The sequence below is a fragment of the Apis florea genome, unplaced genomic scaffold (genome assembly GCF_048593485.1).
Source record: "Apis florea isolate Af1SG1 unplaced genomic scaffold, ASM4859348v1 contig_2293_pilon, whole genome shotgun sequence".
In the NCBI taxonomy this organism is placed as follows: Eukaryota; Metazoa; Arthropoda; class Insecta; order Hymenoptera; family Apidae; genus Apis; species Apis florea.
This window is the reverse complement of record NW_028256554.1, coordinates 842,549-865,262: the sequence shown is the minus strand read 5'-3', so window position 1 is coordinate 865,262 and position 22,714 is coordinate 842,549. Positions and strand designations below refer to the sequence as shown.

Sequence of the window (22,714 nt, the reverse complement as noted above, 5' to 3'; positions counted from 1 at the left end):
ATGAACCGAGATGAAGCAAGAAGCGAGGAGAAGTCGTTGCAGAATATATATATATGACTATATATATATATATATATATATATATATATAGTATATACATACCTGACTGTGAATGAAATCGAAACAAAAAAAAAAAAAGAAAAACATACTACGCTTCTAATTTTAATCTAGATATAATCGAAGAATATAGTCATAGCTAATCGTTTCTTATGAAGGTAGGATCGATATTTTTTAAGTAAAGCATATAACTCGATCATCGAGTTGTTCGGCTTCATGTTTATTGTTCCTCCAAATTTTTAATTTTTCTTCTGTTTATTTCTCTTGTTTAATTTTTTTTTCTGTTTTTTTCTTTTCTTTTCCTTTCTGTTCTTTTCTCTTCCTTTCCCCTTTTTTCTTTTGTGTTTTTCAAGTTGAAATTTTTTTTTTTTTCCCTTTTTTTTTTTTAAATCGAAAGTAAAGTACCGTTCAAAATAAACGTAACGGTTTGAACCTTTGTGGGACCTCCGTTCAAACGCTTCGCCATAGTTGAAAGAGTGAAAGTACGCCGATTATCCTAAACATTTTCCAAGGTTGCAATCGCATTTCCGAGACAACCATCCCGACTTTTTCCGAGTAATTTCGTTTTACACGTAGACCGAAGTCAGACTTATCGGCGACTTATTGCGACAAATTCTCTGTTTCATGTTGAAAGAATAAGTCGGCCTTCGGTCGGCCGTTTATATCCATTTATATCGTATTCGAAGTATATATGTTTCAAAATGATTTTTTGTAGTGTTCGAAAAAAAAAAAACGAAATCTCTTATTCATGTACAATGACACGTTCATTACGTAGGTAATCGTTTTGTAGTTAGTAACGTCTTTAACGACGAAACTTAACAACATAAGAGTGCACGACTTGTATGGAAAAGAATTTATCTTCCTCATCTTTTCAAGATGGAGAGAACTTTTGTTCGAGAACAATATGTAATGGTTACATAAACGTTATTATTTTCTCTCGTTCACATTCACAAGTGAATTTTTTTTTTCCTTTGATAAATTCAATTTTATTTGCATTTTTTTTTTTTTTATCGTATACGCGAAGTTTGTTATAAGTAATTATTATAATTTGAAACAAGAATGCGATGAATGTTTAATCGCTGACAAATATATTTCTTTTTTTTTTTTTTTTTTTTTTTTTCTCTGTCAGTTTTCTTCGTTTCGTTGAATTATATTTGTTCACGTTTCCTTTTCATCGTTTTCTTTTCTCTTTTTCTTTTTTCCTTTCCTTCTTTTTTTTTTTTTTTTTTTTCTCTTCATCACTTTCATTTCAACCAGCTGATAAAAACGCTGATAAAAACATTTCGTCTCGCCTCGAACGATCACACTTAAACGCGAAACGATGAACCGTTTTACAGATCAGTCTTAACTAATTAAGCCAATTTTGTATCGTTTTCCTGAAACATAGTGCACTCTTGCGTTAGTTCCCGCAACTGTTTTAGAAATTTGCAATTAAACGATCAGTGTTGAAATAATTTTTCTTAATTGTAGCAAACGTATTCTACCCTATTATTGACTTGATCCACCTATGTATATAACTGTCACACATGTTCTTTTATCAAAATTATACCGTTTTTATATAATTTATTATGTAAACATGTATATTTGGACTATAATTGAAAATAAACATTGCAAAAAAAAAAAACGTGATCAAAATTCTGATTGACTTGGAATTCTTGACCCTCGATTCATTTTCTGAAACAGTTTTGGGGAAGATTCAGCGAGATCAGTCGTTACCAGATCAGACCAATACCTAATTTCCTACGTTGTTGTACGTACGATATATACGAGTGTTTTTTTTTTTTTCATACGAGCGTCCCAATCGAACCGATCGAAATGCATAATCGAACCAAATATGTTATCCAATTATCATTGAAGTTCTACTGTGCAATCATCCCCAATACTTCGAATAATTGAAATACATCAATCTCTGTTACTCACTGTAACGAAAGACTAAACTAACTGGATCGGCCAGGTAAGTTAAAATAGACGAACGATCGTTAACTTTTAAAAATTCTATTTGTAATTTGTTTTCTTTCTTTTTTTTTTCTTTTTTTTTTTTCTCTCTCCCGTCATCTATTCAAAGTCTTTTCACGAAACATACGTTTTCGAACGCGCGATCAGAATCGTTCGAGTATACACGTAAAGACGACTCGTTGACTCGTTGAACGAATTCTCACTCGATCGTATTCCGTATCCATCCACCTTGGATCGCGTTATTTTTCTTTTCCCTCGTGGACAACGCTTCTCCTCGCGTACGAATTATATTTTGATAAACAATAATAAATACGTGGAAGAGAAAAGTTTTCGAGCGCATCGTGCGCGAAAATTGCCAATATTTCGAAATAATCGACGACCCGTGTACTACGTGTACTAAATAGTAAGTTGACACCAGTAGATAATCAGTGGAAGATTACCAAGCACTGTGTTCGGGATTTGTTCCAGCTAGGAAGCCGACCATAGCGGCTCAGATGCATAGCGAGCGGGAGCGAGAACGCGAGAACAGAGATCGTCCAAGCGGGAACAGTAGCGGCGGAGGCGGAAGTGGCGGTGGTGGGAATAGCAGCAGCACGGGCACCAACAGCGGGAGCAACGCGGGTAACGCTAGCGTTGGATCTGTCGGTAACAGTCACCATCGCGTCGAGTCGAGGAAAGAAGAGCAACAGTCTTCGGTTCCTCCTCCTCCTCCGCCAACAGTAGCACCGCCACCGCCTCCACCACCACCGCCGCCACCACCACCGCCACCACCATCGTCGGATCCAACGGCGAACATCTATCACTCTCGTTTGCCACCGTTTCCAAATCCACCGGCTCCCATTGGACCAGCATCGTTGGCCACGGCTACCATCTGCTCCGTCAGCACCGCGGCCATGCCCCCTCTACCCCCATTGAACCTTGGACCTCCGCCACCGATAAGTTCCGCGCCTATCGGCGGCCCTCCGCCCATCCCCTCTATACCCTCCATGTCATCGTTGACACCAGCGGTAATAGGTCCACCGCCCCCACCATCCCTCGCCATGCCCTTGGCGCCTATCATCTCCATACCTTCCCTCCATTTACCCTCTGTACCCTCAACTACCATTCATTCTAGTCAGCACACAGCTACGATAATGAGCAGCGCGACGACTACGGTCACGACTTCTATATACCATCAACAACAACCGCAACAACAACAACAACAACAACAGGTGCAACAGTCGCCACAAGTGCCGCCGCTACCACCACCACCGCCACCACCGCCGCTACCGTCAGCATCATCGTCGCAACAATCGCAACATCAACGCGGCAACAATATGAGCGCAGCTGGTACAACGACGAGCAACAACGGTTTGTCGAGCAGCGGCACCATGACAAGCCACGGAACACACATTGTAACGACCTCGGTTCCCTCGACTATGAACAGCGCGAACCACATGACCACCTTGACCCACAAATCGCCATCGCCGTTGTCCCACGGTATTCATAGCTCGAGGAGCAAAGACAACGGCGCAACCGCGACCAATACGACGGCGAACACGGCCTCCAACACGAGCACTAACAGCAGCAGCAGTAGCATCATCATCACCACCACCACCATCGCTACCACCGCGATTACTATGGTCACAAGCACGAGCACGTTGGCTACCTCTCAACCGGCTTTCGTCAGACCTTTCGAGGATTCCTTTCGCTCCTCGTCGAAGCCGCAGCAAAGGACTATCGTGAACAGTCACAATCACAGCATATCGAGTCAACTTTCTTCTTATCAAGAATCGTCGATAAAATCGGCCGCTACGACGACCACATCCCAAACAATCGGGTTGTGTTACGACGGGGCTGTCGCCGATAACGCGAAAAACGCGAATTCCCAGCAATCGTTGTCGCATCCGATCCCCTATCCACCTCAACAATTTCATCATCCCCATATACCTGTCTCGCACGTAGCCAATTTGTACAAACCGGCCCATTTCTCCTCGTCGTCGTCGTCATCGTCATCGCAGCCTCATCAAATCCACTCGCAGCCGAAGATCAACGTAACGTCGACCACGTTGACTACCAACAGCGGTGGTAGTAGCGCGAGTAGCAACAACAGCGCTCCTGTGATCAGTAATACGAAACAAAGCGTAGCGCATCATGGGAACGAAAGTAGTCAAACAGCAGTTACAGCGGCGGCGGGCCAGCGGAACGAAGTCTCGTCGTTGCCGTCGTCGTCACCGTCTTCGTCGTCATCGTCATCGTCGTCGTCGTCGTCGTCGTCGTCTTCGTCGCCTCCTTCGACTTCGTCCAATCTTGTTAATTGCGTTTCCAGCGAGAAAATAGGTGGAAACGCGAATTACAATAATATCGTGGCCGGGAATGGGAATAAGATCGCGAATCACGCGAATTCGCATCATAAAAGCGGAACCACGACGGATACCACGTCGACGAGGGAGACCGGCAAGCTAGTTAACTCGTGTAACGAGAAGATTGAGAATCACGGGAAGCAAACGGCGGCGAGCCACCAGAATCACGTGGGAAAGAATTCGATTGTTCAAGAAAAACCGTTGACCACCATTACCCACTCGACGTACGAGCAGCAAGGGAAAGGCCCGCCCCCTACTTTCCAACCAATGAACGTCAACTTCAATCTCGCCGAGAAGGAGATGAAACCTGAATCAGAGTCTAAGAGCGATCAGAACAACCTGTTGTCCACATTATCGTTTCAACCGAATTTTAAGTTCAGCATAAACGACATCGCGCAGAAGCCTATAGATACGAGCCAGTTGATGCAGAGCATCAAGTCTGAGGAAGTTTTGCGTACCTGTCAGAACGTGTCCAATGTTCTCCTACAGATACCAAAATATCAAGAGAAACTGTTGAATTTCTCTAACGAGCTGAAAACCGCATTTTGTTTCACCGACAAGTGCAATAATTTGACTGAGATTTCCGTGAAGTGCGAACCGGCGGTGTTAAATGTGCCTGACCTGAGCAAGGCTCTGGTCAAACAGGAGATAACCAGCGAAAAGTCCTTTCTTGTACCTGAGAAGCCGAAAGAGTTGACGTCCTCGTTGGATCTTGCCGAAAGGAGAAGGAAAAGGAAACGGGAGAGGAATACAGGTCTTGCGTGTAGTTCGGATTCGGAAGGCGAGGATGAAACGAAGGATGTGGATCTTTGGATCATCAAAGGTCCACCGGCGAAATTACAGTATTCTGAGAAGAAGCTCGCATTCCTCGCCATGTTCGGTCTAACCACTTTAAGTATGAGGAACGGTAAGAAATTTTCGTCACCCTTCACCGTTTTTGTTAATTTTTTTTCTTTTTTTTTTTCTTTTTTTTTTTTTTTTTTTTTTTAAACTTTTTTCTCTCCCCCCCCCCATTACATTCGTCCACACGTTAACACTTATGCATCTGCCTTCTCTCTCTTTCTCTCTCTCTCTCTTTCTCGCTCCGTCCATATAGAAATAGAGCTTTGTAAAGTGGAGAAGAGGTACAGGTTAAATCCAGATCCACCGGAAGTACCTTTGGAGACGGAACAAGTGGTAGAATCTGTATTACCAATACCGCGGGAACATCCGGACGTGTTACTCCATACACCAGATTTCGAGCCGAAAGTTGGTTTTCTCAGGACTATAGGCCTTGATATAATGCCTCCGAACAGGAGAGATGGCAAGTATACTTTAAAAAGTAATCTTGTGAACGCTCGATCGTTCAAAAAGTGATTCGATTCGTTAAATTACAATTGTAAAATTTAAATTTATTCTATACAGAGGCAGAATTAACGTGGCAATACGTTCTCCAAGATCGTAAAAAACGGAAATGTTCCAATTCCGTGACTGCGTATTGCGAAAGAATTGCCAGGGCGTATTCGAAGAATCCACCAACATTGCCTAAACCGCCGCAAAAGATGAGGCTTTTGGATAGAGTAAAAGTGAAACAAGTTCCAGAACGACCACCGCCTCTACCACCTTTGGTTCCGAACATTGTCTCGATGGGTTATCCCTCTTTGCCTATGCCCGGTGAAAATGGGGTGAAACAGCATTGCAAGATTATGGATATGAAGATAATGGATGAGAACGTGGATGTAGATTACGTGGATGGAAAGAGAGAAAGATCTAAATGGACCGGCATCGAGGACATTCTCTTTGCTTATAGCGAATATTCCAAAGGTATGAGATTCCATTTCACTCGTTTCATAGAAAAACCATCCATTAATTGTGTTATTCCATTTTTCATTTTTTTTTTTTTTCTTCTCTTCTCGTTTCAGAAAAAGCATTAGAAAAGAAAATTTTGACGAGCGAAACATCAAAATTGGTGGCACAATCGAACAACTTACGTTCCGAGACCATCCATCTAGAGCGGAGGATATACGAACTTTTATCCGCGAGAACAGTTCTTGATTCGGAAAGGCGGATGTTGAGCGAGAAAATCGAAAGAATTAACGCACTTGTTAGGAACCTTAGGTAGCGATGCGTAACGCACAACACGGAAACTCATTCATCTGTGATATTATCGAAGGGTTAAGGGTCGTTAGCATACCAATACCAAATATAAAATCTTATATAATTGATACTTAGACAAGCGAGAATTCGAGATGAGACAATTTTATTGACCAATTGTAAAGCAGCCTTTCGGTTTTAATGACCAAATGGATACCACGAGATGACGTTATACATATAATGCAGAATATAAAATTACAACAATAGCAACAGGATCGATACTACGATCGGTCGTGAAGCACACACCTTTATATTTCGTAAATGATCCTCATATCAGCACAACGTATGAGACGAGTGTGTAAGAAGATTGTAAAAATTATATCTAAATATACATGCACTTCTTAGTTCACGACTGAAGTAGTTAATAAAGATTTTATAGTTTTAACTAACGGCTCTTAGACTCTAAACTATAAATAATTGTAATTTGTATCATAATATTTTAATGAAAAATAGACAAATCGTATAACTTATTTTATTCTGCGTAATGTGGACTCTATGTCAGATAATAACTTGAAAACAATATGATATGTCATGAATTTGTATATGAGTCGATCGTTAATATTATCTGGTGTAAAAGAGAGGGGACAACTAATCGCGACGTTGAATCGGTTTATTGATAATCGAAAAGTTACTCCAATATATAGACTGTAACTTTTTTTTTCATTTTGCATCCTAAATGGGAATAGTGTACGTGAGCTCTGTGTTAACAAAAATTTTAAAATACATTCAAACTACGAAACCACAGATTGCGATTACAATAAATCTGAATGCAAAAAAAAAAAAAAAAAAAAAAAGGTCAAAACTATAGAATCGTAACGATTACTTTTAACTTAAAAAATGTTTCGAGATAGAAACAACTCTAGTCTACGGACATTCGTAGAATACAGGAAAATCACATCTGATTCCAAGAGATCAGAATAGTGATCGATCTTTCCTTTCGATGTCCACTGTTCACAATAATGAACACAAAGGCCAGTGAATTAACAAGAGAAATTAATGTAACAACTGCAGTGAGGTACTTACGTAGCTAAAGTGACTTAATTTAAATTGTTTTAATTTAAAACGTGAGACATCGCGCGAGCACATTCCACATAAAAATATGCTTGTTACCCGACCTCCAACATTCCAAGTTCGAACAGTAATCAGATCGCAAACAATATTAAAAAGCGAATAAAATTCGTTTCGTTGCAAAAGTTCTGTTTCTTTTTTTTCTCTCTCTCTTTCTTTTTTTTTTTTTTTTTTTCTTTTCGTCTACATTCAACTAAATCAATGCTTACATGTCCTAATACTTGTATCTCACTCTACTCTCCGAGTATATCGTTCAACTATTCATCGTAATACCTCCAATATGTATAATACGAATACATTTATAATTTTACTGTTTTGTTCATTGAGTGCCTAACGTTATCCTACATTTGTAAATATCATTATTTTTATGTATTGTATAACAAAACAAGAAGACCACAAGATATTTGTTGGTCTCTGATCTGGCCAAAACAAGAGCCTAGGAGTAAATTGTTGAAAATATAAATTTTTTGAGTATTTTGTTTTTTCCTCTCCTTTTATATATAAGGTATAGATAATTTTCTATATTATTATATTTTTTCAACAATATAACGATTTTTCAATTGCGATTAGTAATTATTATTTTATTTTAAATATAGTTATAACTATTTCGTTCTAACGGTTTTAATGAAACGAAGAGCAGATATTTTTAAAATATTCATAAAGTTTTTTCAAATTTATAATTCTATACGTTGAAGCAATTATAAATTTTAATTATTTTCATGTTCAGTACTGCCCTCTATATTCTGAGACGCGCTTATTTTCTGCAGGGTGTACAATTTTTAATATGAAGTTGTGTACCATATAAAAATTGATATAAAGAAGTAAAAAATTACGAATATAAAGAAGTATATATTATATTAAATGAATAATTTAAATTAGAAAACGTAATATCTATTTATCTAATGTACAATTATACGCGTATATTATATTTTAAAAAAATTATCCGCAATTTTATCTAGGGATTTTAACATTAGATTGGCGGCGCCACATGTACATGTGATGTAGAAATAACGTTCCCGCGCAAACGAGCGCCGACCTAACTGTCGCCGCCAAAATATCGGATGTACATACGCATAACCGTCGTCGAATAGGGTAGAGGTTCATTCGCTGTTTGATATTGCAAGGAGAAGCATCGTTCATTATTCGTGTTTAAAAGTTTTAAGAAAATTCATTAAAAGATGTCTGGACGCGGTAAAGGTGGTAAGTATCGTATTTAGCGTGTTAAAGTAAATTATTGAAAACTATAAACCATTCTATGTACATTCTTTCAGGAAAGGCTAAGGGAAAGGCGAAGACCCGTAGTAGTAGGGCAGGGCTGCAATTCCCTGTCGGAAGAATCCATCGTCTTTTGAGAAAAGGAAATTATGCAGAACGAGTTGGAGCTGGAGCTCCTGTCTATTTGGCCGCTGTGATGGAATATTTGGCGGCTGAAGTACTCGAGTTAGCCGGGAACGCCGCAAGAGACAACAAGAAGACGAGGTTGGTGAAGCAAGCCCTTCTCTCTCTTTCTATCTCTTTCTCTTTCACTTATACATACTCTATTTATCTATCTTTACTTTTGCTTCTCCATGATATTTTTTTTCCACATTATTATATAATATAATATATTTAATATCATTTATTTATATAAAATACTGTTTTTAATTGATAATTTATAAATACTATATATTACATTAAATATACATACTTTTGTTTTTATTTCAGGATAATTCCACGTCATTTGCAATTAGCTATTCGCAATGACGAGGAATTGAATAAATTACTCTCTGGTGTAACGATTGCTCAAGGTGGTGTCCTGCCTAACATTCAAGCAGTACTTTTGCCGAAGAAAACTGGTACTGGTGGATCTGGAAAAGGAGACAAAGCATCCCAGGAATATTAATAATCTTTAGAATAATATTTCTAACTTAACAATACTTTAGGGCTATACCTTTGTTTCTTGAGCTATTAAAAAAAAAAAAAAAAAAAATAAGAAGTAACCTTTGAAACCTATCAAATTACAATCATTATTCTATCAATATAAACTGTGAATAATCTTAATTAATAGTGCAGTCTACTATTTCATTACTAAATAATATTTTTTATTTAGCTTATGTAATAGTAAAGTGCATTTTTTTTAAGATACATTTCTTTTTTGACTTATGCTTAAGATTTATTATTTAATTATTGTCATTATTATATTCATTTTGTTTTGTTCCCTCTGATCATATATTAAATTCTTAGTGATATTTTATAAAATATGAATATAAAATGGAAACTGATGTATTAAATGTTTTTGTTGACTGTAAACAATATTTAGAGTGAAAATAAAACATCATTACTCTATATTTCTTTGAAATTCCGAATTTTTGAATTTATTTTATATATTATTTTACTTATATTTTTTGTATTTTTTCTAAATTCTAACGAATATATTTTTCAAATATATTAATTATATTTTTAAAATTTAGATGTATGCGACTTCCGGTAAAATGATTTCACCAGTGAGCTTTTACAACGTATAAAATTGCATAGGTAGCGCGTCGGTTGAACGTGACGTTAAGTTTTTGATTGCTCGAATGTTGAATATTATTTTATTGGTGAAAAATATTCATTAAGCAATTCGAAAATATAAAATAAAATGTCGTCAAGTGATATAAATATGCTAGTCGATATGGGTTTCAGCGTATCTAAAGCGTAAGAATTTAAGGCAATTTTTTAAATTAATATATAATATAACCTTTATTATATTCATTTTTATTTTATCGCAGGGAAAAAGCTTTAGAAATTACTGGAAACAAAGGAGTTGTTCCGGCAATGGAATGGTACGAGAAAGGCCGTGACTTCATTCTCATCGTCTGATGACGATCTTAATTTTTATTTTAGGCTCTTGGCTCATTCAAATGATGCTGAACCATTACCTGAACCACCTATCACTGAAAGTACAGCAGCGTCTAATCTTCAAACATCAGTTCAAGAAAATATTACCGATGCTAGTGATCAGGTGTCTACTACTGAAGTTGCTAAATCTATGAAATGTGATATGTAAATATATTAATATTTTATATGAATTAATATTGATAACATAGTTATTTTAATTTTTTACTCAATAGCTGTGGAAAATTGTTTAAATCTAATTTGGAGGTGGAATTCCATGCAACAAAATCTGGACATGATAGGTTCTCTGAAAGTACAGAAGAGAAAAAACCTCTTACGGATGAAGAAAAAAAAGAGCAATTACGAATATTAACAGAAAAATTAAAGCAAAAAAACAAAGAGAGGGAAGAACAAGAAAAAAAAGATGCACAAGAAAGAGAAAAAAATAGAATAAAATCAGGAAAAGAGATGGCTCAAGCTAGAAGAAAGTAAATTGAATTTGTGAATTTCTTGACACACACACACACACACACACACATATATTCATTTATATATATTACTATATATATACTATATACTATATTTATATATATTTCAATGTTATAGATTGGAAGAATTAGAAATGAAGAAGTTGTTAGAAGAAAGGAAACGTGAAAAAGAAGAAGAGAAATTAGCACGACAAAGGGTTAAAGAACAAATTGAAGCTGATAAAGCTGCTAGACGTGCTAAAGCTAATGCTGAAAAAATAGTAACAGAATCTCTTTCAACACCTTCATCTTCCACCAATATTTACAGGAAAGAATATAATGATACAAAATTACAGGTAATAATTTACATATTTATGATTATATAATTTTAATTGTTATGTCTGAATAATATGGTATTATTTAATAATTTAGATTAGACTTACTAATGGACAAGTATTAACTCAAAATTTTGGAAGTAAGGAAAAGTTATCTGCTGTGAGATTGTTTGTAGAACTTAATAGGACAGATACTCCTGGTCCATTTAATTTAATGACAAATTTTCCTAAGAAAATTTTTACAGAAGACGATTATGAAGCTCCTTTAAATGCATTAGGTATGCTATTGCAATTTATAATATTTGTATTAACTGTAATATATATAATATGGTACAAACATTAATTTTTTAATTATTATGATTATAATTCTAGGTTTAACACCATCTGCAGTTTTAATTGTTCAAAAAAAAGTGGAATGATTAAAATATCAATTATTACTTGTCATACAATTTGCAATATGACTTTTAAACTAATATTTCATTGTAAAATATTATACAAATTGTTTAGAAAAAGAAATCATTTTAAAACATCTCTTATTATTAAAACAATCTCTATTTGTAATTATTAATAAAAATAAAAAATATACATATAAAAATATTAAATGTTTAAAATTTTTGATTTTTCGGATATAAAACAAATATTACATCAATTTTAAATTTTAAAATTATATATATTTTATATTTTATTTTTTTATATTTATTTTACATATATTTTATATTTATACTTTTATGTTGTTATATATATTTATAAAACAATACAAATATAAATATGAAATTTATTATTATATTATTATTTATTATTGTACTTGTGTTGTGTGGCACTTTTTCGGGATAAATTATGCTTTCAGACTTACAATTTGTAGGATATTCATAAATGTTGGTACAATTGATTAATTCTAATGTTTTATTAAAACATATTCGTATCTCAAATATATATGATTCTCCAGTATGCTAAAATAATTTTTATTATATTAAATTTAATTATTGAATATTGAATATTGATGAACAAAATAAATTCTTATTTATTTACCTTATTTTCATGACAAATTAATATTCCTTGTTTGTTTAATTGTTTTTCAATAGCATTTAAAATATCTGTTTTATTATATATTTGTCCAGGAGTGATATTCGCTTTTGCCAATACATTTTTCATATCATAATTTGATAATAATTCTAAACCTTTTGCAAAATATTTATTTTCAGTATTTAATGGTTCCAATACTACCGCGCAAGTACCATGTTTATCCCACTCATGTTGCCAAAACGAATAAGAAGTTCTTCCTTTTTTTATGTCTATCCATTTTTCTTGTAATTTCTCTTTCAATGGTTCTAATGCGGTCGAATTGAATGATAATTTATTACAGAATTGTGGACCAATATCATAATACCGAGATGGCCAAATACCATGAATCGTCCACTCATTATGCTCTTTTGGTAATGAACACGTATTCGATATTGAATCTTCTTTCCATGTATAGCAAACAGTTTGAGGCCAATGTTGAGTAAAAATTAAAACATCGAAATTGGTATTTGATCTCGGTATTCGATTCCAATGGTTCTTACTATTAAAACAATTTATACATGTAAAATTTTTTCCGAAATTGTATTGGTTATTCATTAATAATAAAAATAATAATATGAAAACATAATTTTGTTTAAAAAATTAAAGAAAATTCTAAAAAGTTATCGTTAAATCTATTCTAAGTTTATATATTGTAATATATTGTAATAAGTTTAAGTAATATAAAAATATTATCGAATATTTTTAATAAATAAAACTTACCTATTTACTTTGCCAATAAAAAATAAAAATAAAATAATAGCGATTTTTTTGCAATTTAACATTTTTAATGCTTTTTATAAATAAAATAAAATATTGATAAAATAAGATTATATAAGATTTATTATTTATTTAGTCGCTCGAATAAATTTTTATGATTTTATTTCAATCTCTATATATATAATATCTATAATCAAAAAATATTGAGAATGAATCGTGAACTTTTATCAGTAGATTTATAGATATAGATAGAATATAGATATTAAAAATTTGCTTCATTATATAAAATATTTATTTTAAATATTTCTGTTGAATATAAAAGTTAATTGCGTTTATGTTTAATTTTTTTGTCAATTATATTTTCTATTTATTATAATATTTATTTTATTTTTTAATTGAAGAATGCAGTAATTTAAATAGACTTTCTAAAAGTAACATTTTAAACACATTTTGCAAGCATATTATATCTATCACAATTTTAAACTATTTTATTTCTTAATTATTATATATTTATAGAAAATCTTAACAGAAATATTATTTAACTTCTAATGAGTTTTTACGAAGTAAGTTAAACTTTGCTTAAAAAACAATATATATGCTTACATCAATTATAGGTTAAAATGATATAGAGAAAATTATAAAAATACACATTACTGATTTTGAAATCATAAATCGAATATAATAAAAATTTAATATATCATAACACTTTTATTATTATTATATATATTATAATTTTTTTATTATTAACTCTTTTTTTTTACTTAACTATACTTATTAAATACCTGATCTAATCAATATTAAATCCTGAATGTGTATACATAAAATTCATGTAATGTTAAAAAATTAGAAATCCTTTATTACAAATGTCATAGATTATATATTTATACATGTATATACAGATAAAAAATGTTAATATATTCATGAGAGGATTTATATTTTTGAAGAATTAATTTGTGACAGGATTTATATTTTTAGAAGAATTAATTTTAAAGACCAAAATAAAAAACTTAATAAACATAAAAATGTTGATTGAGATTTCTTTATTAAATTACAAGCAGTTTTGCGAAACAGAGATAAAATGAGATAACTGAAATAGAATAAGATAATTATATCTCTCTATTTCAATTCGTCCATGTAAGTTCATATCTTTTTATTTTATCAAGTCTATGTCACATTTTATCTCCATCTCTCCTGATCTGCAAAATTAAATTTAACTTATAATATAAAAAATATACTTCGATAGAATAGATTTTTGCTAATTTTATATTTAATTTTCAAATTTAATAATTTTATTTTTTCATCCTATATATATATGTATATATACATATTATATGTATACATCTTATTTAATTACATTTCATATCATTTCAAAGAAATAGATTTTCAATGTTTTACATTATTATAATTTTTATTATATTTAGAGATAGATAGTAAAAAATTATTTTTTTTCAAAATTAATATTTTAAAAAGTAATAAGTTTATTACAAAAAATAAAACTGTTAAGTTTAAAAATTTTAATTAACGATGTTAAAATGGTTTTTTATTATCATTTTAATCAGAAAAAGTGTTTGAAACATTTTATTCGGTCTAAGTCGTTGTTTGAGTAAATAATAAGTGAGAATTTGTAAAAAAATAAAGATAACTATTAACGCAGTAAAATCAATCCAAAAAGCCACATGATCTATACCTAAAATCAGAATTTAAAAATTGCATTTAAATAAGCATGCCATATTAAAAATTTATAATTTTAAATACACAGTAATGCTTCTCTAATTATCGCATATTTTTTATTATTAATTATCGCGTTTTTATCAACTAGAATTGCTTCGATGCAACAAAGTAGCAAATATTCGTTGTAATATTCTTCATTTGACTCGTTTGAGTCATCTATATTATATTATTTTTAATTAGCAATGAATCATCAAAGTAGGATAAAGATAATATTTTTATATATTTCATTGATTATCAACAAATTATTAAAAACAATTAAATTAAGTAATTAAATTATTAAAATTTTCCAATGAAAATTAATATTAAATACGATTATATTTGAATTAATTTTAATTAATTCATGTAATATATATAATATACAACTGACATATCGAATCTTTTTCTTTATTTCACATTTGATATTTTTCACTTTCGATATATATTTCATTTTCATTTTATAGATGATTTTAAGAAATAAACGAAACTGAGGAGATATTTATCGAAAATTTCTATTTCTACTTTATTATTTTAACAATAATATGGATTTTGCATTATTAGTGAAACATTACTATAATTCCAATAGCTTACGTATTATTTGCAAAAGTTGTCGAGGTGTCCCGAATATACATAGCATTTCTGTAGGTGGACAATATAACTTTCCTCTATTATAACCATATAAGGCACTTATAAGACCTTCTAAACCATAGCGAATATAGCTCAGATACATTATCAATTGTCGATAAAGAGGTAAAGCTTTTGTTTCGCCAATTCCTTGTACAGCAACCAACATTAAGGGGACAGAAATTGCAGGTCCGACAAATATGCCATTCTAAAAAATATATTAACATCAGAACTTCTTAATATAATTATAATTAGTGCAATATTATAATATATTATGAGTCCGTACCACGATGTTCAATATGCTGGCTATAGCTAATGCTATGCTTTCTGCTATAAACGAGCATATTAAACCAGTGCTATAAAACATAGCGCATCTAAAAAACTCCAGAGGTTGATCTGTTATCACATATACTATTGATAAATATATCGATGATACTAATATCTGCAATGTTAATAAAAATCAAAAAATTATTTCATTTTATATTATGATTTGTAAAATTGATATTTATTATCTTTAATAAAATTCAGTGTTTTAACCTGTGTAAGTATGTTGATTATGATCAACGAACAATAATAAGGACTCAAATCATACCACATATTAAAATATTCTCGTTTTATCAATTTCACTTCTGTGGGAACTGTAAGTTTAAAAAAAATATATATATATAAGTGAATGAAAAACTTAAATAAAACTTAAATAAGAACATAGAAGACAATCGAGGATATTGTATGATTTAAACAGCTTTAAATGAAAATATTTTAATAGCGTATTGAAGAAATAATAATTATATTTATTAAATATCTTTATCTTTTTTTTTTTTGTCAAATCTATTTTATCAAGAATCATCAATTCTCCTCTTATAATTGTTGTTTTCTTACAATGCATTAATATCGGTAACATTGGTACATAAAGTAAAAATATTAAACAAGCTAAACAGAAGCCAATATTATATATGATTTTCGATCCGTCGTTTCCAATATTTACAAATAAACCGCCGATGATAAAGCCAACGAATATGTGTAAACATATTTTTAAATACATATAATCCTGAAAAAGATGAAAGATTTTGTTAGATATCTCTTGTGAAATCTTTCCTTTTTTGATTTTTTTATTATTGAATATTTTTGCACCTTATTTCTACGTAACTGTAAAAACTTTCTTCTCGATAGAATGATAAATTGTTCAAACCAAGATACTTTTGATATCGTCGCATTGATTTGAAATTCGAAGTTCGTTTGTTGAGAGATAGGAATAATAGGAAATTCTGTGTTTATACCATTTACCATTCGATTTATCCATTCTGAACCATAATCACCCGCTGCCACTTCTGATACTGTAACGAAAACGAATAATATTTTTCAAACAATTAGTGAATTCAATTACGCAATTGCAATTAAAAAAAATAGCGATTAAAAAGCTTGCTATTTACCAAAATCGGCAGGATTGTAATGCTCTGGACATTCGATATCAATCTGTCGCATAAATGGTACCAAGTTGTGCGTAGTACTTCTATAAACACATTGGCCATTGGCGGTTAAAACGTAAACATGATCGAATTTCGAGAAGATGCTTGCGCTTGGAGTGTGAAGGGAACAAATTACAGTTCTTCCTAATCGTGCTAAAGATTTTAAAAGTTCGATACACTGCGTAGCAGATATTTGATCTAATCCTCTAAAATTGTCGATCGAATTATATATTTGATTCGTTTGTTTGAAATTTCATTATTCTTTGCTGCGAAATTAAAAATTACTCACGTAGTTGGTTCGTCGAGAAATATAACTGGCGGATTGTTTATGAGTTCTAAAGCTATCGAGAGTCTTTTTTTCTCGCCACCCGATAGATGCTCGGTACTTGTGTGCCTTGCATGATGTAATCGTAAAATATTCAAAATTTCTTCTATCTAAAATCATGCAAACGCTTAATAATTGATCTAAGAGGATATTATAACGTTAAATAAATATGTGATATTTAGTCTATTTTAGAAAAAAAAATGATTTCTTTCATTTTAAAATCATATATCTTCTTTTCAAATGCTTCTTAATTGTCAAACATGCGTGTAAAAACGTGTAAAAAAAAGAATATATACAATTTTAATCAAATATCTTTCTCTAATTTTTTACACATCGAATGAAAGAAAAATTATTTTCTATTTCTATATCGTACAGATCGTTTAAAATGCTTACAGTATTTAATTTCATTTTTTGAGAAATATTCTTGCCAAGTTTTAAGTCCGCAGCAAATTGCATTGTCTCTTGTATCGTGAGCCATGGTTGAAGAAGGTCTTCTTGCATGATATAACATGACGCTTTTTTAAAGTGTTCCACGTCTTGTTTTTGTCCATTGATATTTATTTGTCCTGTTACGCGGCCAATTGCTCTGTAAACGTTAGATTTAATTTTGAATAACGAAAAAATAAATTGAGATAAATTAAAAAAATTAAAGGAAATAAAAAGATTGTTGATTGTACTACATTATGCATGAACTGCTAATCTATCGATCGAGACGATGTTAGGATTCACGTAATAAACTTCTACTTAAATGTTTAGTTGTATTGTATAAGTAATTTATTTTATATAATAGTCAATTATGACTATTATATAAAATAGTTTGGTTTTAATAATGCAATAAAAAATATACAAAACAATAATGATAAAAGAAAATATATAATTATTACATTAAATCTTTTTTTATAACAATTGGTTGATAAATTTATTAATTCTATATTTTGATCTGATGAAACGTTACTTGTATCCGGCAAGGATATTTAATAAGGTGGATTTTCCGGCGCCTGAAGGGCCCAATATAGCCGTTAAATGTCCAGATTTGAATTGTCCACTAATTCCCTTTAATATCACTTTTTTACCTATGACACATAAATAACAAAAAAATGTAATCACTTCATATAAATTTTATTTTTTAAAATTTCAATAATGCAATCGAAAGTGATTAAAGATATATTATCACTTTTATTGTAATAAAATACATAAAAGTTTTATATTTATTACGCATAATCATATCCAACATGACAAATATGTATGATAGATATATTAATATAAAATATATTTTAAAAGAAATATAATCTTAATCTCTCATATGTATATTTGCAAACATTCAATCTTCAACACACTGATTATTATTTTGAATACAAAAATGAATTATATACTTTATTATCAATCTAGTACATTCAAATGATAATATTTAAATTGAAAGATAAATTGTTGAATTAAATTCAAATTATATAAATTATCTGATTTGATTATTAATTAATAATATTACTAATTAAGTGATTTATAATATATATATATATATTAATTAAATATTAATTTATAATCCTTTTTAACGTTATTTATTAAATATTTCATGAAATATACTTATTGTATGATAAAGATAATTATTTTAACATCCTATTCTATTTAAAAATATTTTTTTTTTCATTGGTGATAATTATTGATAATAACTAATAATTAAATTGATTTATAATATTGATGATAATAAAATTATGCAGTATTATATTTTTATTCCCATATATTAGATATATTCATATTCAAGCATGTTTATCTTATATTTATTTTATGTATCGATCGAGATAATACGATAATATTAGTTAATAAAATATCTATAAAGGAATTTATAGGAATTCCTTATACATTTGCAGAATAACGTGTTTTAAAAAGATTTTTCATCATAAATAATAGCATTTATATCATTTTTGTATTTCAAGCGTTTAATTTGAAAAAGATAAAAAAAATATATAAAATATTGAAATATTCTTGTAACTCTTTTCAAAAAGATTTAGTGGTATTGAAATGATTAAAATGAATATGATAATAAAAAATACTGGAAATTTAGAAAAAATACAGGAAAAAAATACTAAAATTTTTTTATTCAAAATTTACAAAATTTTCTCTATATGTAAAATGTATTTGTATTCTAGCGTAATCCTAGGAATAATGTTCCCATTGCTTCTTTTTTTGAATATATTGAAATTTAAATTTCACTTTAACTTTTAAATTTCGTTTAGTTTTTCGATTTATACGAAGAATACATAATGTTTTTTAATTAAATGATATGATAATAATATGAATAAAATTATTTTATTTCCTTTACATTATATAAATATCAAAATTTAATTTTAATATAATAAAATTTTAATCAAATTTTTAAATTTGAACAGTAAAATTTTAATTTTCTTCATTATATTTAACAAATACTATAGTTTATATTGTATCGTACCTTTTCTACCATAAGGTATTGTATAAGTTAAGTCATTAAATTCGATGTTAATAGAGGCCATTTTTTTGGAATTTGATAATAATGATAATGAGATGTCATCCATTCCATCGTTGCTTTGTTTTACCTTCAATTCTGATTTTGTGAGCATGGTTGATCTATAGTTTAAAAAAAATTATATTTTTCTTTTGTTTATATTATTATTTATAACACTTTTAAACAATTGAAATCTTTCTTTAAATTTTTTTAATAAATTCGTAAGTAATATTTTCAAATAATTTTTTTTAAAAAAATCGATAACTTTTTGCAATTGAAATGACGATTATATTTTATAAATTTTTCATGAATGAAATATTTAAAAAAATTATGCCATTATATTTAAAAAGAAAAAAATAAATGAATAATCAATTATAAGAAAAGAGAATTAATAAATGTATGATAATTAAGATAACACATCAAATCGCACAATTACTTGTTCATAAAAGCGTCACTGATAAAAGATTTAAAAATCCGTGAAAACGGTTGAAAGCTTGGTGCACGGCAAATCGCGGTTGAAGACTGACGCTAAAATAACTTTACTATGTTCCCTATTCCTAACGACACTCTGCACTGTACACACATAATTGTGTCGGCTGCTATCACAATGGTATTATTATATATCATTATATTCATGTATAAATCATCTTGATGTAATTAACATTTTTTTATTCATATTTTAATTCAATAAGCAAAAGTCTTTTTATATGATACTTTAAATTAATAAAAAATGAATGACGTAATGTAACAAAGAATTAAAAAGCATACTTAAAGTTCAATGTGAATCATGCACAATGTTTGTTGTACGGATGCGATACGATAACACATCGAAATACATAATAATGAATAAAATAAAAAACAATTGTTGATATTATTTCAATATCATTAATCAAATATTTACTTTTTTTTTCACAAAAAAAAAAAAAAAAGAAAGAAAGAAAAAAATTCTCTATTTGCAAATCATCTATTGTCTGTTAATGTAAGTAATTGGTAACTGCAATAAAATAAAAAATAAAATAATGGATAATAGAATGAATAAATGACTTTGTTAGTTAAAAATAAATATTTCTCATTTCATATAAAGCATACGTATATATTTATACATACATACGTATATATTTATATCTATCAATATTTCGCATAGGTATTAATCGTGTATTTTTTATCTTAACACAAAAAAGCTTTTAAAAGTTTCTTTTTACTTTATAATTTGTATAAATTATTATTATTTACAATAAATTAATTTATGGTTATTAGTTAATGTATTTATAGTTACAATTTATTAAATTTGAGACAAACTTAAAATATGATATGAAACACGGATTAATTAAATTTAATGAGCATAACAAACTGCACTAAATAACAGACTGTACCGAATTAGTTCATACTAATATGTCAATTATAAGTATATGTAGGTTCATAGAAATCTACGCGCATGCTCTGGACTTTGAAATACATATATAAATAAATATATTTTTTTAAATATTTGTTTTCTGTAAACTTTCTATGAAAGAATAATATGATTTTTATGATTTTATTTTTTATAATAAAATTGAATTAAATATTTTTTATAACGTAAAACTAACGTATATATTATTTATTAGTATTAAATTTTTTTAATATTTTAATATTTTTAATATTAAATTTAATATTAAACAAATATTGCATAATAAATATACATATATTGATAAACATGTAATCCTTTAAAATAAGTACTTCTTGTCAATTTGAAATAAATATCTTTTCTAATATGTTATCTAATTATTAATGTAAGTAATTGGTACTGCAATAAAATAAGTGTATCATTATGTTTCATTTCATTTGCGTTATATCGATTATATTGTGATTCGTCATGCAAAAAAAATTATTATGTGAGATTATTATATAAGATTTAAATGTAACTGTAATATATTTTCTTGAATTCTAAATTGCCACATTCGTGATTGAATAAATATTTCATAATAATAATTATATAAAATAAATAAGGAATTCTTTTCTTCTATTCCATAAAATCGGTTAAATTATGATTAAACAAACTTATAATTTAATTTCTAATTTTAAAAAATTTAAATGATTTCACAAATTCATCTTGAAAATGAAAAAATATATATATTTATATCTTTTTTACTTAGCGATACATGATAAATATTTAAATTAATAATATTATGAAAAACAATTTTATTTGTAAGAAACAAACGCTATTAAATACAACGAACATTATGCCAATTTAGCACAATTACACGCATTTATACGCATGATATTTTATAAAAGTTTTATGTATATGTATATATAAAATTATATATATAGTAGAATTTCCATAATCCGGCACGCATAATTCCAATATCATTTTGTAATATCATCATGACTCATATTATATTATATATATATATTTTTCATATTACATATTTCATATTAATATATTTATATTATTTCTTTATATTTTCTTATATATATTTATACATATATATATATTTATTTATTTATTAATAATTTACATTATTATATATCAATTTTGTTTTTTTTATATATTACTTTTTTTATTTTATTATCATATTAAAACTACAATTTAATAATTTAATAATTTGCCATTATTAAATTATAGAAATTCTACTATTACATTATTATAAAAATTCTTATATTCTGGATATCGATATAATGATACATATTATTATCGAATATCGATTGCGTAATCATTTTTTATATAAATATATATAATTCATTTAATTCATTATAATTCATTATATAAATAGATATAAACATATCTTTTATTAAAGTACATTTATCAAGTTAATGAATATTATTAATATACTATAAATCAAATATTTTAATTTTATTTTGTGCATGAACAATTAATCATAATTTTTAACACATTTTAAAAGTGAAAAATATAATTTAAATAAGAACTGACAATAAAATTGTTCTTTCAAAATTGAAAATTCTATTCTTGTTGTACATTTTTATATGATTTATATTTGTATACAAATAAATTCCCTTAAAAAATTATGCTCAAGAAATACATTAATTAAAATGTATACGATATATATATAAAATTTTGATAAACTTATTCTAAATCTTAAGTTCGATGTTCGTGATGCATTACCAAAGTTTAACATTCATGATTTT

At 29.1% G+C, this 22,714-nt stretch overlaps 5 protein-coding genes across 9 annotated transcripts in view; 3 read left to right on the top strand and 2 right to left on the bottom strand.

The window, feature by feature from the left end:
• px (MAP7 domain-containing protein plexus) overlaps nucleotides 1-8,019 on the top strand; it is a 52,901-nt gene extending 44,882 nt beyond the window's left edge. For both annotated transcript variants that reach the window (XM_086903774.1, XM_086903773.1), the window contains exons 12-15: nucleotides 2,482-5,262; nucleotides 5,452-5,658; nucleotides 5,760-6,158; nucleotides 6,257-8,019. In XM_086903774.1, coding sequence (XP_086759900.1) covers nucleotides 2,482-5,262; nucleotides 5,452-5,658; nucleotides 5,760-6,158; nucleotides 6,257-6,456 — 3,587 coding nt within the window. In that variant the 3' untranslated portion in view covers nucleotides 6,457-8,019. The remainder of the gene's footprint in view (nucleotides 1-2,481; nucleotides 5,263-5,451; nucleotides 5,659-5,759; nucleotides 6,159-6,256) is intronic.
• Nucleotides 8,020-8,515: 496 nt separating this feature from the next.
• On the top strand, nucleotides 8,516-9,883 carry LOC100866206 (histone H2A). Its single transcript, XM_003689907.4, has 3 exons — nucleotides 8,516-8,756; nucleotides 8,828-9,035; nucleotides 9,261-9,883. Exons 1-3 carry the CDS (start codon nucleotides 8,735-8,737, stop codon nucleotides 9,436-9,438), a joined length of 408 nt encoding a protein of 135 aa, XP_003689955.1. The 5' UTR covers nucleotides 8,516-8,734; the 3' UTR covers nucleotides 9,439-9,883.
• A 34-nt stretch (nucleotides 9,884-9,917) lies between these two features.
• LOC100866095 (UBX domain-containing protein 1) lies at nucleotides 9,918-11,811 on the top strand. Its single transcript, XM_003689906.3, has 7 exons — nucleotides 9,918-10,232; nucleotides 10,307-10,360; nucleotides 10,422-10,580; nucleotides 10,649-10,900; nucleotides 11,019-11,235; nucleotides 11,312-11,492; nucleotides 11,587-11,811. Exons 1-7 carry the CDS (start codon nucleotides 10,177-10,179, stop codon nucleotides 11,631-11,633), a joined length of 966 nt encoding a protein of 321 aa, XP_003689954.2. The 5' UTR covers nucleotides 9,918-10,176; the 3' UTR covers nucleotides 11,634-11,811.
• A 52-nt stretch (nucleotides 11,812-11,863) lies between these two features.
• On the bottom strand, nucleotides 11,864-13,981 carry LOC100867833 (ribonuclease Oy). 2 transcript variants are annotated; one of them, XM_086903772.1, is made up of 4 exons: nucleotides 13,776-13,981; nucleotides 12,997-13,180; nucleotides 12,244-12,775; nucleotides 11,864-12,164 (listed from the first exon to the last, which is right to left on the bottom strand). In XM_086903772.1, exons 2-4 carry the CDS (start codon nucleotides 13,056-13,058, stop codon nucleotides 11,949-11,951), a joined length of 810 nt encoding a protein of 269 aa, XP_086759898.1. In that variant the 5' UTR covers nucleotides 13,059-13,180; nucleotides 13,776-13,981; the 3' UTR covers nucleotides 11,864-11,948. The 2 variants fall into 2 exon arrangements, with proteins under 2 accessions (XP_086759898.1, XP_086759897.1); XM_086903771.1 differs by having other exon boundaries at nucleotides 13,597-13,854.
• LOC100867712 (ATP-binding cassette sub-family G member 1) lies at nucleotides 13,648-20,962 on the bottom strand. 3 transcript variants are annotated; one of them, XM_012487507.3, is made up of 13 exons: nucleotides 20,891-20,962; nucleotides 20,028-20,190; nucleotides 19,559-19,713; nucleotides 18,071-18,188; nucleotides 17,509-17,701; nucleotides 17,080-17,225; nucleotides 16,755-16,996; nucleotides 16,456-16,658; nucleotides 16,204-16,372; nucleotides 15,862-15,962; nucleotides 15,611-15,766; nucleotides 15,292-15,532; nucleotides 13,648-14,680 (listed from the first exon to the last, which is right to left on the bottom strand). In XM_012487507.3, exons 2-13 carry the CDS (start codon nucleotides 20,033-20,035, stop codon nucleotides 14,508-14,510), a joined length of 1,905 nt encoding a protein of 634 aa, XP_012342961.3. In that variant the 5' UTR covers nucleotides 20,036-20,190; nucleotides 20,891-20,962; the 3' UTR covers nucleotides 13,648-14,507. The 3 variants fall into 3 exon arrangements, with proteins under 3 accessions (XP_012342961.3, XP_086759894.1, XP_086759895.1); XM_086903768.1 differs by having other exon boundaries at nucleotides 20,028-20,187; nucleotides 20,868-20,940; XM_086903769.1 differs by having other exon boundaries at nucleotides 16,755-16,834; nucleotides 20,028-20,187; nucleotides 20,868-20,940.
• Between the last annotated feature and the right edge of the window lie 1,752 nt (nucleotides 20,963-22,714).